The sequence below is a fragment of the Lycorma delicatula genome, chromosome 4 (genome assembly GCF_047948215.1).
Source record: "Lycorma delicatula isolate Av1 chromosome 4, ASM4794821v1, whole genome shotgun sequence".
NCBI classification, from domain to species: Eukaryota; Metazoa; Arthropoda; class Insecta; order Hemiptera; family Fulgoridae; genus Lycorma; species Lycorma delicatula.
In genome coordinates, this window is record NC_134458.1 from 201,991,507 (window position 1) to 202,009,764 (window position 18,258).

General features: G+C 28.6%; 1 protein-coding gene across 7 annotated transcripts in view; it reads left to right on the forward strand.

Annotated features, from left to right (window-relative positions):
• Arms (Ankyrin repeat-rich membrane spanning) overlaps nt 1-18,258 on the forward strand; it is a 310,321-nt gene that overhangs the window by 244,307 nt on the left and 47,756 nt on the right. For all 7 annotated transcript variants that reach the window (XM_075365014.1, XM_075365013.1, XM_075365015.1 and 4 more), the window contains one exon: nt 2,278-2,458. In XM_075365014.1, coding sequence (XP_075221129.1) covers nt 2,278-2,458 — 181 coding nt within the window. The remainder of the gene's footprint in view (nt 1-2,277; nt 2,459-18,258) is intronic.

Genomic DNA, 18,258 nt, shown 5'->3' on the forward strand with positions numbered 1-18,258 from the left:
ACGAACTTGTCCTAAGTACAACATAAGCTCACCAATATTTGTGCAATAAACCAAATTATTTTCATCAATAAAGTAGTGAGAAAGTTCTCTTTGTCAGAGTCTTTGTTCTCTTTGTTCAGTCTTTGAAAGACTGAAATTTTTGTATATTTTTGAAGTAGATTCCAACCTTGCAGTCTTGATCCTAACAGTTCAGCTTGATTTTTGATAAATTTAAATCCCTAACTATGTCACTTAATTCACTTTGTGATATCCACATCTTATATCACAAAGTGATATAAGATGTGGTTTATTGGAAGATAAATCAAAATCATTGTTGTCTTCTTCAGTACTGCCTGATTATTCATTTCTGCTTTTGAAACATATATTCACAGGTGGCTCAGAAACTGGAATAATTTCACTGTGAGGTACATATATATTATTTATATCTTACAAATTATGTTAACAAAATTAAATAATAAAAAATGAGCCAACAAAATACAATATAGGAGCTTAAAATGCTAACTGTGTTGAAAAATGAAAAAAATCCTTTAATTAAAATTCAAAAATTTTTTTAAAAATGGTGGGTGATAGAAAAATTCTGAGTTCATATTCGTTTTCAGCATCAAAAACAGATTAAAATAATGTATCTCATGTTAGGAAACAAAAATTATGTTTATCAGTGTAATAGCAACAATGGTAACACCATTGAAGGTTACTCACAAATAACTGCAGTTCAAATAGTTCAGTTTGGTTTTAAGTTGTTACCTGGTGTAATCTGTTATATTAGTGTGCTGTTGAATTTAAAGTAGTAATAAATGCTCATAATTAAAAAAACAAAAACATATTTATAAGTTGAGGTAGGAGTAGAAATGTTATGGACTCTGATCAGTTGTTGCACATAAACTAACATCTATAAGTTATTTCTATCTGTTCTTTCTCTGTGTTCTGACAGTTCCTACATATAATGTTATATTAACTACTACACCTGAATGGGTTTAATTGTCAACTAACTGTTTTTTTTTTGTGTTTTTTTTTTTTAAGAAAATAGAAAAAAGAATTCCTTGATTATATTTATTTATGATCCTTATTGCAAAATTGTTTAATTTTCAGAGAAACTGGTATATATTATTATTATTATTATTTATCAAACTGAGTGCATAATTTGATTTTGTAGTCTAATATTATTTCTTAATAAACTATTCCTTATATCTGTGTATGAATCTTCCTCCTTTAATGGTGTAATGTGTTCAATGTATTTAATCTAGTTAACAAAAAAATTTCATTTTCGATTTTATGATTTTATTTTTGGTTATTGTAAAACATTTTGATGGTTTTGAATTATATGGTAACATTAGATTTTTTGAATAATTTTACGAAGCAAGTTAGTGTGTATATATAGCTGAGATAAAATACTTTTGTTTGTGTTTTTTTAAGATGCTATTATTATTATTTCTCTTTTGTCTGTACATTTTATTTTATTATTATTTCAATTAATCCTGGCAATGATTTATTGTACAGAGTTCTTTAAAGCTAAGCGGTATTGTTAATAATCAGTCTACAACAGCATTGTAAGAGACCATTTTTTTTTTTTTTTTTTTTTTTGAATTAGGCAGTGAAAATCAACAATACTTTATTTTTATCAATGCACACTAATGTAATGGATTATTATATTTAAACCTGATGGTGAGGCTAATCAAAGAATTAGTTGCCAATATAAATTTAAATTAAGGTATTTATGTATCTTTTTAAGCAACTTTGAGATTGTTAAGAATTGAAAATAATTCTTTATAAACGTATACATATAACCTCTCTTTTGTATATGAGCTAATATGTTTTATTTCATTATTATGATTTATAATTTTTTTATTTTAAATATATTTAAAATTTTTATTTCAAGTATCTTTTATTTCAAAAATTTTAAATATTGTTTTACTTATTTCCCTAGGAAATTAAGTTACATTACAGTAAATTAAGATAAAATGATTCTTAGCCCATTAGAACATTTGTTACTTTTATTTTTGTACATGGTTTTTTAAACTTTTTTTATACTTCACTGTATTTATTTATAATTTTTTAAATAAAATGTTTAACAATTAATAGATTTTTTATTTTTACCATAGGCAATTGTAAATTTATTTATAAAGTGTAAGTGTGCAGGTGCAAGCATGGTAGGTAAAGAAAACATGTCCTTGGGTATTATTAGACACTGTTACATAATAATGTATATAGGTTTTTTTTTAAGGAGATATCACCATGTAAAAGTATATTGTATTATTTATATTTTTTATATGTTTTTAGGTAACGTTGGAAGAACAAATGATATGTGGTGCGTTACAAACACTTAATGAAGAAGCTTGTGAAGATGTTTTAGAAGAAGCTGAAGAGCAACAAGCAACATCATCATCACAGTTATTAGCTAATAATATGGTATCGATAACAGGTGCGGGTTCCACCCTGGGTCTTCAGGTGCCAGAACAAGGTCAGTGCCAGCCAGCTACTTCTCAACTATTGTTTAACAACGATAATAATGGCATTGATGGCACCATAATACATTAATTGTTTTTCTTTTTTTATATTTACTTATTTATTTGTATACACTTATATTGTATATAAATGTTATATGCTTATATATGGATATTTAAAAAGATAGGGGAAAACAAATGTGAGAGCAAGTAGTTATGAGAGAGTGTATTAGAGTAAGGAAATGTTAGGAAGAAAGTAAGAGTTTGTTTGAAAGTGAGAAATAATTGTATTTTTAAATTTATTTTCCCTATTCATTTTTACAATATGAAAATATTGTATTTATTAATATATACGCTTATTGTATGGTATCTGATTATTATTATTATTATTATTAATCACTGAGTAATTCTAATAAATTTGATTAAGCATTAGCTATTTTATTTCTTACATTTTTATTATTGCCATTAATGCAGTGTACTTTCTCAGCTAAAGATGGAAAGTAGTATGCAACCCTTTATATTTATCAGTTGGCTCAATGAATGAGAACTAAGTTCATCAAATTCAGTAGAATTACCTGATGTTAACCCTAGCCTTCCTAGATAATGATTTCTTTAATTGTTGTACACAACAAGAATTATTACTGCCATAAAACTTCTTGTAACCAGATAGAATAATTGTGCAAGATAGAATAGTTGTGTTTCAGACGTAGGAAAATTTCAGATATGGAAAAAAGAGATTTTTTTAATTTTAAAATTTGTATATGTATTCAACGAGAATTTTAATTACACAATGTATGGTGCAATTACTCTCCACCTAAAGTCAATCTTCATACATTGCAAGACAATTTTTAACAATCTAACCATCCCATAACTAGATTGTTATCTAAAGTTTTTTTCCTTCTTTTGTATAATAGTCCTCTTACAAGGAACAACCAGCCTTCTGTTGTCAAAGAAACCAGACAGACATATGTGACTATATTCAGCATTTCATACTTTTTTCTCTGGCACCACCGTTAGGTATTGCATCAGAGGATGAGATGAAATGGCAATTTTGTAGCATGTGAAAAATGTCATGCCTGACCAGGATTTGAACCTGAGACCTCCAGAAGAAAGGCCAAGATACTACCACTCATGCCATGGAAGCTGGCCAGCATCTCATACTTGCACTAAATTATTCTACATTGCAGTTGTCTGCTCTGTGGTTTTGCAGAGAACTTTAGTTATTTTTCTTTTCCCATCATCCTGTCATTAACAATTTTCCAACATTTATATCTGTTGCAGTAGTAATAATAATTCATCTTTTTCAAATGCTGTCAAGGGTTACTTTTTAATTTTGATTGTAATCATATTTCCTCTTATTTGTTGTTGGTAAAGCTGATTTAACATATTATAATACATTATTCTAAAAGTAGTGAAGATGGTAATGTATAAAACTAAAATCAGTTGATAGTTATCACAAAACCATTTTTTTAATAACTGATCAAGTTTTTATTGTAAATTGTTCTCATATATCGACACAGCACAAACTGATCAGGTTTGCACTGACATGTACATACCGACATGTACATTATGCACATATCATTAAGAGATTGTTTACATATACACAGTATAATGTATTATACTGTAATATTAAATAAATATTCGTAGAAGTTATAAAATTATGAAAATAGTTAAGTCGTACACATTAGTATGTTTGTTTTTACAACAAAATAAAATTAAGTAATTTATGTAACAAATTATATAAATTTCCGTGTGTATCAGATCACAAAAAATAATAAAAATGTAAAAATAAAGGAAAAAATTAATTCTTATAAATTTTCTATTTCTTGGTCTCTATGTGTTTAAAGAAATCTGGATATAGAATATTTTACATATTAGAATTTGTGGAATAAACCTACTGTTTGTTAGGGATAGTACTTGTGTTTCAGGAATTTTTAATTGATTTTTCCACAGCCGAAATCACTATTAGAAAAGAGTTTGTAACTGTTAAGTTCTGTTCTGAGGTTGTGATATTTTGGGAACTTTTTCATTTTGGATTTGTATTAATGGGTTAGCAATATCTGCGAGTATTTCTATTCTAATCTTATTGGTGAGTAAGCTTTATATAGGTATGTGTAAGTCTTTGGCTTCTAGTCCAATTTTATTTTGTCATGACTACTGCTTAGGTTGCTGTGTTCCTTGACATGAAGTGACTATGTATATAAAATGTATTATAACTTCAATTAAGACCCAAGATGTGTGCTATTTAGAATCCAATAAAAAATGGTGGCTAGGTGACAGAACTAAAAAACTGTTAATCTTCAAATTTTATTACCTGATCTTATAATTTCTCTCTTAGAAAATTTCAACACTTAATTGCTTATGTTTTTGATTTTACATATTAAAATATCTGACTTGTGTTCATCAGTTGGTAATTATTTTTTTTCCTAATATATAAAATTATTTCTGGAAAGAAATAGAAAGTTCATCATTATCAAAATTTGTTTCTGTTACAAAAAAGTTGTGTGGATTATGTATGAAGATATTATTTTGGAAGGTGTATGACAGTTAAAACCACAGGATGAGATTCTTGTTTTAAATATTTTTAATATACAGTCCAATCCATGTGAAACAAAATATTATTTTGTTAAATATAAGCTGCACCATACTTTTGTAATGTTATAAATTTTATCAATGTTATCAAAAATAATCATTGTTTTTGGACTATTATGCAACTGATATACAGTACTTAATAAATTAGCAATTCCAGCAGCATCAGAGAGTTACAGTTGTATACTTTATTGAATATGACAATACCACTAACTCAGGTGTTCATATTATTAAATCTAAAAATGCCAATCCTTGCTCAGAGTTTTTGGCTTGATGTCAATATTTCCTTGATGACTAAATTTGAAATACGAGGGTTATTTTTTTTTTTCAAGGTCCGATCGGTCACGAAATTAAAACCACAGTGAAAAGAAAAAAATTTTTATTTGTAACAAGTACCTACATAGTCATCACTCCGATTTAATTAAAACCACAGTGAAAATGAAAAATGTTTTATTTTTAACAAGTACTTACACAGTTACGCTATTTCTCTACATAGTCGCCACTCCGATTTAGACATTTGTCGTAGCGTGGTAACAACTTTCCAATATCCTCGTCGTAGAGTGGAGCCGCCTGTGTTTTCAGCCATGTTTCTACGATGGTCTGCAGCTCGATGTCTGTGCCAAAATGTTGTCCTCCTAGCCAGCGTTTCATGTGAGCAAAGAGGTGAAAATCGGATGGAGCCAAGTCCGGGCTGTATAGTGGGTGATCAAATACTTCCCAACGAAAACGCTGCAGGAGCTTCTTTGTTACAGCTTCAGTGTGCGGCCGAGCATTGTCATGGAGAAAGACAATGCCTGATGACAACATTCCTCTCCATTCTGAATTGCCCTTCGTAGACGTTGAAGAGTCATGCAGTATGAGGCTGCAGTGATGATCGTGCCATGTTCCATGAATTCCACCAAGAGAACTCCATTCCGGTCCCAGAACACAGTAGCCATACACTTTCTGTTGGAGAAGGTTCGCTTGAACTTCTTTGGTTTACTGGGAGAATGAGAATGCATCCACTGTTTGGATTGTTCTTTTGTTTCTTCAGTTTCAAAATGGACCCGTGTCTCGTCCCCTGTGACAATTTTGTTCAAAAAATTTTCTCCTTCATTGTGGTAGTGCTGGAGAAATGTTAGGGAGACATCCATTCTCATTGTTTTGTGATGGTCAGACAGCATCTTGGGAACCCATCTCGCACACAGTTTGTGGTACTGAAGTCTCTCACTCACAGTGGAGTAGAGAGCTGACCTTGAAATTTCAGGAAACGAATCGCTCAATACAGAAATTGTGAACTGACAATTTTCTCGAATTGCCTCATCCACTCGCTCAACGAGATCGTCGGTTGACACTCGCTTCCTTCCGTGACCGCCTGCATCATGAACATCTGTACATCCTGCTTTAAAGTTCCTGCACAGTTTTCGCACTTTGCTGTCACTCATTGAAGTTTCACCATGCACATTACTTATTCGTTGATGAATTTCAGCTGCATTACACCCCTCAGCCTGAAGAAATCGAATTACCACATGCACTTCACACTTGGCGGGAGATGCTATTGTTGTAGACATGTGTAAACATGTCTACACACGCAGCTAGCACATAAGTGCTAGCTGCGTGTTCAAAACTAAACAAACTGACGCGGCACGATTGAAGGCCATACTAGAGATGCTGCGCAACATATATGCACAAAGGTTCATCCGATTTTTGCACGGGTTTTTATTTCGTGACCGATCGGACCTTGAAAAAAAATAACCCTTGTATGTTTATTGCTCTAAGGATGTAAAAGTTTTCATGATATAAATTTTATGAGTTACATATTTTTGAAGTGAATTCAAAAATATACATATTTTTGAAGTGAATTCAAAAATAACATTTATATATGAGAAATTGTTTAGCTTTATCAATATTCTATAGTGAAAAACCAAGTTATAATTTAGTTTTGCTTACTAAAAAAAAAGTGCTATCAATTTATAAACTTTATCAAAATATCTTAACATTTTTATCATCTAGAAAGAAGTGATTTTAATGCAACTTTCACCTGTAGACCAAACATTTATGTTGGAATGTTTTAGAATATACAGTATCACTAGAATAACTTACAATAAAATAGAAGAGCAAATAGTGAGTAAAATAGTGCTTTTAGAACATTTTTCTCAAGATTTCAGCAAAATTGATAATGTATTTCAAACATTTGAGAGTTATGGCTAAGACTGTAAACTGTGTCGCTTACAAATTTGATGGTTCTACAAAACCAGGAGTGTCTCAGGGAATTTAGCATCTTATAAATTTAAAGATATGAAGTGCTTATATCATGTGTTCTTGTAAATCACCAAAGTTAAATAATGTTGAGTGCAGTTTCATTGCACTCTGTGGACATTTATTCCTAGTTAAAAAAAAAATCATAAAAACAAAGTTAGAGTATAAAATTATTTACATATAATCCATGACAGTGATTTCTACAATTTAATTGTAGATAGCCTTAAAATTACAGTTTTAATTTTTTTCAGTCCATAAAAACCATTATTTCAGTCATGATTGTTATTTTTGAAATGAAGTTTCATTTTATAAAGTTTTGTTTATTACATACTTTTTCATAAAATTGTAATTTTATTTCATCTATTACAATTTAAAATACTTATTAATTACTTTTAATTATTTTATTAAAATATACCAGCGGAACCAGCGGAATTTCATGAATCATAGTTTTTTTGACTTGAGCAAGCATTAAGTTCACTAAAAAGTCATAACTGTTGTCAGTTAAGTTTGGTGTAGTGGTCTAGTTATATGATACATCTACAAAGATGAATATATTGAACATCAGTAAAGTGTATAGAGAAAAAACACTTGGATGGCCTAAACTTCATTATAATATAACAAAGTTTAGAATCTATTTCATAATCAGTTAAAAGTAATTATTTAAAATGGTTTCACATACTTATAAATAGCCCAGTATAATAGTAATAAGTTGCTGTATTGTGACTTGCATTTTGAAGCTGACATATTTTTGGCTACATTGTGATAAAAATCTCATCATAAATATTAATGGATGATTATTTTTAATTTGTTGTTGTCTTATTAGACTGATTTAGATACGAGAATTAACATGATAATGGATTAGTTATTATAATTTCTATATTAACTTAACTTCTAGTAAAGTAATATCCTAAACTGAAATTTTTGTCAAAATGAGAGAAAGTTAGGTTATACATCATGCAAGTCAAGGTTAATTTTCTATTAGTAGACACAGTTTCAACCAATGTAGTCACTACAGTTTTTTTTTTTCGTATGGATTGATCATTCTTTATTAGTTCAGCATTAGAATGAGCTTTTTTTAAATTATTTCCCCTAATTAATTTTAATTGTAATAAATATTTTTATTACAATGAATATTCAGTTTTTCTTATACTAACAGTATTGTAGAAATATAAGGAGCTAAATTATACTTTCTATTTATAAATTTTAATTTTTAAATCTTTTTTTATTTATTTATTTTTATAACATACTGTTTATTTATGTATTTCCTTAAATACATTTTGATGGAGTTTTTGGTTTGCATCCAATACAATTTTTTTTTTCATCAAGGAGACATGACTTATTGAAAGTTCTGTAATCTAAAATAAAAGAAAATTATCTAAATAAAATAAGCCATAAAATATTTATTTGAATTTTATTAAAAATAATTTCATAGAAATTATTCGTAGCCATATCTGTAAACTTGTTAATATAGTGGGTGTAATGTAATTGATTTATCTTGATATATATGTTATTTAATTTGTGTATATGTAAATTTACATGATGTGGGTGAGTAAACATAAATTTGTTTATTTGACTACATAAATTACTTTATTCTTTTATAACTAATGTAATGTAAGTTTTTATTCTTTTTTTATTAGATGTTCCTTTGAATTTTTTTTTTTAATTTTTTTTATGGTAAATTCTACTTTTTTTTTCTAAATTACCACAATAGTGTATAATAACTTTTTACTGCTGTTCAGTTTAATTCTCTTTCCTTCTTACTTTTGGTTGACCAAAATTCCTGTTTATTCCTTCATTTCCTCTTTTAGATCTAAAATTTTGACAATCCATTCTTCTAATTTGGTTAGTGTAATTTGCTGTAAATTGGCTCTGTACTATTTGATGAGTCTCGCTTGCTACTGAAATTGTATGTGAATAATTTTTTTAAGTAGAACCCACAAAGTTTTTTTTAATGGATTATTACAATTTAACATGTTATAATTATTGTAATTTGGTGTTATATAAACAAACACCAATGATACTGTTGATGATTTCATTATCATTATATTTGTATTTTATGACACATATTATTGATATAACACACATCTTTTAATGTTTGTTTATTAAATTATTATAAAATTTAGAATGGTATTGACATTTGAAATGAAATAGGAATAGTATTGCCATGCAGCATAATCTACATTATTTTCAGTTAATTGTAAACTCTGACTAATAACTAACCTAATATATTAATATACTCTCTCAATAACTTAACAAAAATCTTATTAGAAATCCAAAGCAGGAAGCAGCAGTTTTGTGATTTTATGCCAGTATATATTACTTGAGTAAAAGAATACTTAATACAACAGAATTAAGTAATGATTAAGGAAAACTAACAAGTATAATAAAAAAACAACAGGATTAACATATAGGCAAATAATTCACTCTGCTGTAACTTGCCCATACTCAAGATTTTGATTATTCCTTAATGATCTTGTCCACGGCAAAAAAAGAAAATAGACACTGAATTAGATTTAAAAACTATTGTTGATTTTCAGCTAGTTGTGGCTGTTATAAATTAATTGCTCATCAAACTGTTAATACCTCTTCATTTTTGATAGTAATATAATGCTTGAAGTATATTTGTTTGTGATTATTTTTTGTGTAATGTATAAAATGTATCCATCAAAATCTACTTTATCTAAAAAAAAATTGAAAATTATCTTTTGGGTAAAAAAAGCAATTTTTATCATTTGGAATTGTGTAAGAAATAGATCAACATATAATAAAATGCTAATAAGTGAATTTTTAAAAAGAAATTTCTTCAGAATAGAAGGTAGTATGTTTTTAAAATTATTTTTTTCATTGCTTTTATGGTTCTAAATTCAATATAATTAAAAAAAGTTTTTAATAAACTTTTAGATAAGACTACAGGTTCCATCAGTTTACAACATTGCATTTTCAAATCCACATGAAAATCACCAAAATAATTGGTTTATGGAAATAAAAAAAAATAAATAAATATATATAGTAATTTTAAGTATTTCATCACTAGTAAAATAAAAAAAGTTTATTTACCTAGAAATAATTAATCACAATTATATTCACTTTTTTCTTTTTACTACTAGATGTATTCACTTTTTGTTTTAGTTTACATAATTCCTGTAAGTTCATTAATAAAAAATAATCTAAAATATTACTAATACATTGTAAATTCTTCCTTTACATGGGAGTTATTGAAAAATCGGAATGTAAATTTCACAATTTACATTCAGATGAAAAAATTAAGGTGAAAAAAATTAGAAACCTCAATCAATTTCTAAATAATAAAGTGGTCTTTATTTAAAGTTGAAAGTAAAACTATTTCCAAATTCATGTGTAGATGATCTCAAAAATAAATCCAGGAACTATTATTTAACCATTTTGAATTGATGGGAGAACAAATAACTCTTTGTAAAATTGTTATACATTAATTGCAAAGAAGGAAATATCATCTTGTATGCACATACTATTATTATTTGTTTTAATGAATTTATGTTAGAATAAATTTTTACAAAATTTTCTTCTATTTAAACTTGACCAGTTACATAATATTATGCAAAAATTTCATTTTTATCATGATCATGATAATAATCCTTTCAGGAATTATAATTTAAATTGCTGATAAAAACAGATAACATACATACCATAAAAAAATATATACCAAGTGATTCTACAGTATTCTTTGAAATATAATATAATATTATTGTGCAGTGAGCCTTCTTAAACTGACAACTACATAGATGTGTCTGATTATTATTGTACTGCTATCTTTTATTGGTAATGCTTAAGCTTGTTATTTTGCAATTATTTTTAATAGGCAGTATTTAAATGTAGACATTTTTTGAAGATCGTAAAATATTTTTTTTAGAGTATAATTATTTCATGTAGTAATTAGCTAGTTTTCGTTATTTGTTGTATAGATAAGGAATAACATTTTTTTCTTCCACTGCTTATTGATATTAGTTTATTATTGATATAGTTATACTTATACAGAATATAAATATATTTTTAGTATCATTAAAGTACAACTCAACCTTGGCAATTATCTATACCTAATAGCAACTTGTCCTGACTGACTGATTCATCAATGCCCAGCAAAAACTACTGAAGATAAATTGATTAAAATTTGTATACATGTTCTTCTTATGATGTCAGTGTACACTAAGAAAGGATTTTTTGAAATTCCAAGTTTAAAGGGTTAAAATGGAATAACAATGAAATTTACTATTTTTGGAATTCCTTGGTGACAAATGAAGATATCAACTTGATTTTTGGTGTGAGTAATCTTCATGTGAACATCTAAAAACTAATTTCTAGATTTTTGAAATTCCGAGTTTATAAGGTTAAAATAGATTTTTCAATTTTTTTTAAACCCGGCGTTTTTTTAATTTCTCAGTAACAATTGAAGATATCAACCTGATTATTCGTGCTTCTAATCTTTATGTGAATATCTAAAAAGCAATTTGTTGATTTCTCTATATCCTTGAGTGGGGTGAAGAAAGGTAAATGTATTTTGAACATTGATTGCAGTTTTCCCCATTTCTGACTTTGCTAAATGAGATATTCACTCGATTTGGGCTTGAAAATACTCATCAGATAATTATCCAAAAACCATTTTCGAGTTTTTAGTAATTTCAATTTTTAAAGGGTGCGATTGTGTATGGCGTGGCGGCTCAACCAGTGCTACCACTGTCTATTACTGTAAGAGCAACATGATTGACTAAAACTGCCTTCAGTTATTTGACTAAAAAAAAGAAAAAAGAAAAAAAAGAGAAACAAAAACCGCTAAGAACCAGACAAAAATTTGCAAAGACAAGATTTGCCGCAATAATCTACAAGCTTTATTCATTTGTCATTACTCATAAATCGCTTGCTATACCAAAAATTACTTACATTTTTGAAACGATAGAAGTTGTTCAGAGCTAAATCTGGACTTTTTAATAGGTGACCAAAAATCTACTGGCTGAATTTTCCCAACAGAGTTTGCATATGTATTATTGTAGTACATAAAACTTTGTTTGATAGCCACCTCATTATCAATTTTAAGTTTTTTAGTATTTTTTCAGAAGGCTTTTGCAGTAATCATTGTCTGTTGTTGATTATGGAAAAAGATATGAAACTGTTACTGAACATTATGGCCTACAATTTCACATTGACAACAATATTAGTTGTTTTAGTCATTTTTTTAAACTACAACTCATAATTAAATGGCTATAGAGAGGCATGACAAATTGCAGACTACTGCAAATAATTTCATTAATTTGGTTGACTTTGTGTTCCAAGATTGAAATTACTGAATGGTTGTTACCTGTAAGATGAACTTTTAGCTTTCTGTGTTTGTCTACTAATTAAAATGCCTAAAATCAAAAAACTACTAAAGGTGATAAATGAAACATGGAGTAACAAAAAAAAAATTACCTTGTAACTCTAAGATTTGTTGTTTGTTTCAGTTATTTTTAAATAGAAATTTTTTTATAAATATATTGTTTCATGATATAAATTGAAAACCTGGAATAATTTTTTACAGAATTTGACAAGTGCTATAATTTAATTAGAAATGATGCAAATTCAGAATATTGCAGTGACTATTTTATGAACCCCAGGAGTTTTTACCTGTATATTAGATCATGTGAACTGGTGACTGCCAGCTAGGCTTAAACATCCTAGCAGTTGGTCCTAGAGTTGGTCTAGTAGTGAACTCGTCATTGCAAATAAGCTGATTTCAAAGTTGAGAGTTCTAAGGTTCAAATCTTAGTAAAGATAGTTACTTTTATACAGATTTGAGTACTAAATCGTGGGTGCCAGTGTTCTTTGGTGGTTGGGTTTCAATTAACACACATCCCAGGAATGGTCGACCTGAGACTACAAGACCACACTTCATTTACACTCATACATATCATCCTCATTCATCCTCTGAAGTAATATCTTACAGTGGCTCTGGAGGCTAAATAGAAAAAAAAGAAGAGAGGTGGAAGGAGAAATAATAAATTCTGTTTATAATTTACTGGGATTGTACTAATTAAAATATATTTGGAACTGCAAACATATAAACTTACCTGCGGATATATCATTTCAACAGCTTATAAGCTTGATTACACTGGCACTTAAAATTTGTATTTATTTGCCCTGCAAATGTTAATTATTACTCAACCATTAAAGAACATCAGTATCATAATTATTCAAATAATTAAATATTTCACTAGATTTGAACATAGGTTCTTCAGCTTCATAAAATAATTATGGTAACTGTTTATCATTAATCATTATCACAACAATTTTAGGTTAGATTTTGTATTATTCATACAGGTAAAATGCATCTTCAAACTTTAGTTTTATTGTTAATTTCAGTGATTTGTGGAAAATTATTTATTATATGTTTTTTTAAAGCGATTGGCATTTCCCCCAAAATCTTTAATTTTCAGAATGTTTATTTCTGAGCTGTTCCAAGTATTGCAAATCTATCATATTGTAATAGGTATAACTGACCATCTTATCCAGGATCCATTTATTTATTAGTGGTAACTCTGAACCTGAAACCTGTTGAAAGAATAGAGAGTGTTCTTATTATTACACTAACTAGCCAACTGGATTATGTGGAGTAATTCTTTCTTCTTGGTCCTGAGCTAAACAGTTGAAATACGTTGATCTTAAGAGATAGCCTTTCTGGATTTAAATCATCTCTTTCTTGAATTTTTGTTATTTTAGACTCCTTCCTTCCTGAATAGAATCCATGGAAATTGCATCAGCAACTGCAAACATTTTATGTTCTTCCATAGTGGTACTTCCTGGAAGAGGCTTACTTAGCACTGTTATAAATCTTACTACTGTTACTATTTTCTGATATTTTAATTTAGAGGTCACATATTGGGTAAAGCCAGACTCTGCACTACTGAAAAATTAAATCTTACTCTTAGTTTAATTTGTTCCCTTGATTTAATTATAATATATTTACAGTTCTATTAGTTATATTATTGTAGACAGTTCCATCATAAATATTACATGTACTTACAGATATCTTTTTTAATATTAAAAGGTCGTGGACTGCAATCTTACATATTCTTTTTTTTTGTTGAAGGGGAACTTTATTAACATGTAATATATGTATTACTTTATATTCAAAATTTCCAGGGGTTCAGATATTTTCAGAGATAATTTATAGTTCCTACAACAGTGTTGCAGATGTTAATTATGGTGTCTGTCTTGAAGTATTTAGGAAACTTCTTTAATTTTCTGTTATTAGATCATAATGCTAACATTCAGTTGCAGAAAAATTAATCCAAACATAGGCATTTTTTGTTTTCATTTTCTCCTTCTTGGTAACACTAATATTACATCTGATGTTAGAAGCCATATGCACTGTAGCTGTTTGAGGTTGTTTAATGTCTTTGTGTAGTTTTGATTGTCTGTTGAAATAGTGAATTGTCATGAGTACTTTTATCCTGATTGTTTGCTAGAAATATTGCAAACTTCTTATTTATTTTGTCTTTTTCTTTGCAATGAAAATGGATACAACTCTAAAGAAATGGTTCAAGATTGATTACTTTGTCCTATGCATGAGTATGATGAAAAGACAAATAGCACAAGAATGTGGTGTTAGGTTAGGCACCATTATTGCAATTCTTCAAAAGTTTAGATTGACAGGATCGTATACTAATGATTGAAAAGGGAAATATGATCACAAACATAAAACAACTGCTATTGTTGATCATTTACCGACTAGAAAAATTTTAATAAATCCAAGGTTATTGGCTGTAGACATAAATTGTGACTTTGAGGTCAGTGGTGTGAATGTTCATGTCAGGACAGTTTGAAATTGTCTGCTAGAAGCTGGAAGAAGAGATCAGAAAAGAAAATGTTTAACTCAGCTCTGCTAAAGAAGTTTTATTGGGTACAAAAGTGCAAGAATTTGGATTTGAAAGGCAATGATTTGGATGAGACCCTGTTTGATGTGCAGGGACATCCCAACCCTGTAGGGGAAGACACCCGCGTAGTGATGTTCCGGTTGCCACACCACCTCCCCCATTCCTTGCCCTATTGAGCTTTAATGGGAGTCATCTATCGCCCTCTGATTTTTTACATCTCATAGTAATAAGCCTGGCCTCATTGGGATGCCACCGATGTAAATGCCTTGATAGACATTTGCATCGGTGATTTAATAACTCAGCTTATTGCCTTCGCTGTAGGCCTCATCTGAACATCTTGAATGTCCTAGATGTGTAGGGACAGAGGGTTCCGTACTTAAGAAAAACATCAGATGATATCGGTTATTGTCTCTTATACTTTATGTCCACCAATCCTTTAAATTTCCAGCCAAAAAAAGAAAAAAAATGTTTTAGGTTAGTTTTACCTATGAAGGACTGATCCACTGATATCAGTTGAAGGACAACAAAAAGTGATTATTTACCGATCTTGAGGCGTTTAGTCATTCTACAAATTCAAAATTATCAAACTGATATTTCAGCAATACCTTTCACCTTGACATTCAGCTTGAAAAGTGATGGCATTCTTTTCAAAAAGCAAACTAGAAGTGGTTGGTTGGATGGTTAAAATAACCTAACAGAAAATTTTGTGGGCAATAATAAAAAAAATTCTTTGTAGCGTAGATTGCTTCATAAAAATGAATTTGATAGCATCTGTGGTTAAAGTGTAGTTTCATGATGAAGATATAAAAAAATTATAAAAAATAAAGACAATGTAAGAGGACATAACCGATGCAAAAATTGTATTACTCTATGATTATGTTAATAAATTAAGAAAAATATCTGTTAAATACCCTTTGTTCAGATTAATTTTTCTGCTGTATATCATACAAAATTCAGGTACATATATAGCTCCTGCATTGCTTTAAAAAAACACAAAAATTACATCTTAAACAGACAAAAAAAAAAAAAACAAATAATAACTCAGAAACAAACAAGTTAAATTTCACTTATATTTAAATATTACTTATGGAAAAGTGAATGCACAATCAATCACAGAGATACAAGAATACACAGTAATTATTCACATTTCATAGAAACTAAGCTTGAATAGAGAAAGTAACCACCTGTAAATTTTACACACAGAATATGAAAACGATGAATTTATCAAAGTTGAACAACATTAGATTTAAGACATCAAATTTACTACAACATAGTATTATGAATCAGATCGATTATTTGCATCTTTGTTACATAATTTCCTTCCACATCACTTCAATATCAACAACACCATCTTAATCAGTACCAGAAGCTAATCAATGGCCATAAAAGATTTGGAAGCTATATCGGTCACCTTATTGAGAGCAAATATTTTTCTAAATGATCTTTTTAATTATGATTAATAACTGCATTTTTTTATATTGCACACAAATTTTCTATCAAGATGCTAATGTTTTTTATGTATGCAGATGTATATTATATTCTCCTCTGTTATAATGGGTATCACTGTATTTCTTTAATGGTCATTTGTTTTTAACACGAAACAAAAAATGGAAAGTAAAATTTATATAATAATATTGACAAATTTCATTTGGAGTAAATTTATCTATCAGTTATTTTCTTCAATTTATTATGTACTTTCAGACTGTTAATCAGAAAGTGTTGTCAGACAATAAAGCGTGTGTTCGGTTAGCACTGTCCGATGGGGTATGCACTTCTGGTATACAATATTAGAACAAAAATATGCAGCAGTTAATGCAGACTGAGTTACAAAATTTTTCAGAGTAAACTCACTGGACATACTTTAATTATGTATATAAAAAGCTTATTGATTTATTAAAAATTAGATCTGATTATGTATATAGAAATTGTGTTAATTTTGTTCATGATTAATGTATAACATTTATTCTCAACTCAAATATAATAGACAGTATTATGTATATACTTATAAAATTGTATGAGTTTATTTTTTTTTGTACGTATACTTATAGATACATATATGTGTGTATAAGTTTGTGAAATGTGTTTTTTTTTATAAGCTGTTTGTTGTTAATATTTATTTATCTTATTTGCTGAGTCTTATTTTAAAGGAGCGTAATATTTTTTAAAAAATTTTCTATACAATGCATGTCCAAAAGAAACTGAACTAACGATTCTCCTAAATTCAGTGGTTGTGGTGCTGTGCATCTTTTTGCGTTCTGTAATGTGGTTCTTTAGCAACACTTTCACACTAGCTGTATGGCATTGTCATTCATAGTTTATGTCTTATGATGGCTTGAATGGGGTTATGTTTGATAGAAACTGCATTTGTTTTTGTGGAAAAGATAAGTGGTGAATACACGCTGTATGTGTTAATTTTTGTTTTAATTGTAGGTTTATGTATATTTATGCAGGTTTTAAAAACCTACATTTTAAAAATATTCATTCAGTTTCAGCAAATTACTGAGATGGATGCAATAAAATGTTTCTATTATAAAGAAAAATCATTGACCAACTGTCAAAAGAAATGGTAATTTTACGTTTGGTTAGAGAGGCCATGAGAATGAAGTGCTTAAGGCCAGAACCAACAATATGATATGACTATGCATGCATGGTTCCTTATCAATGAATTTTAGTGTAGTAAACATGTAACAACTGATGTTCCTTAGTTTCCCTTAGTCTTAGTTCCTACAGAATATTTCTTGTGTAAAATATCTAATTTGAACCTGTACTGTCGTCACTATTTTAAAAGATTAAAATAAATTATGGAAAGTTTACTATTGTATCTGTTTATTCTTTTGTAAACAGAATTCCAAATAGCATTCCAACAGAAGAAAAAATACTGAAACTGATGTAGTAACAAAGAGCAGTAAAGGCAGTAATCCAAGAAATACATTTAAGTAACCAGTTACTTTTTTCTTTTTTAATAAAGTTCAGTTTCTTATGGACAGCCATTTTCATATGTTCCATTTATTATTAAAATTTTGTTCTTAAATAATATATTAAGTAAAATATGTAACTGGGTGCATTGTGATACTTTGTCAATGCTGTAATGTGTGAATTGTTTGTAA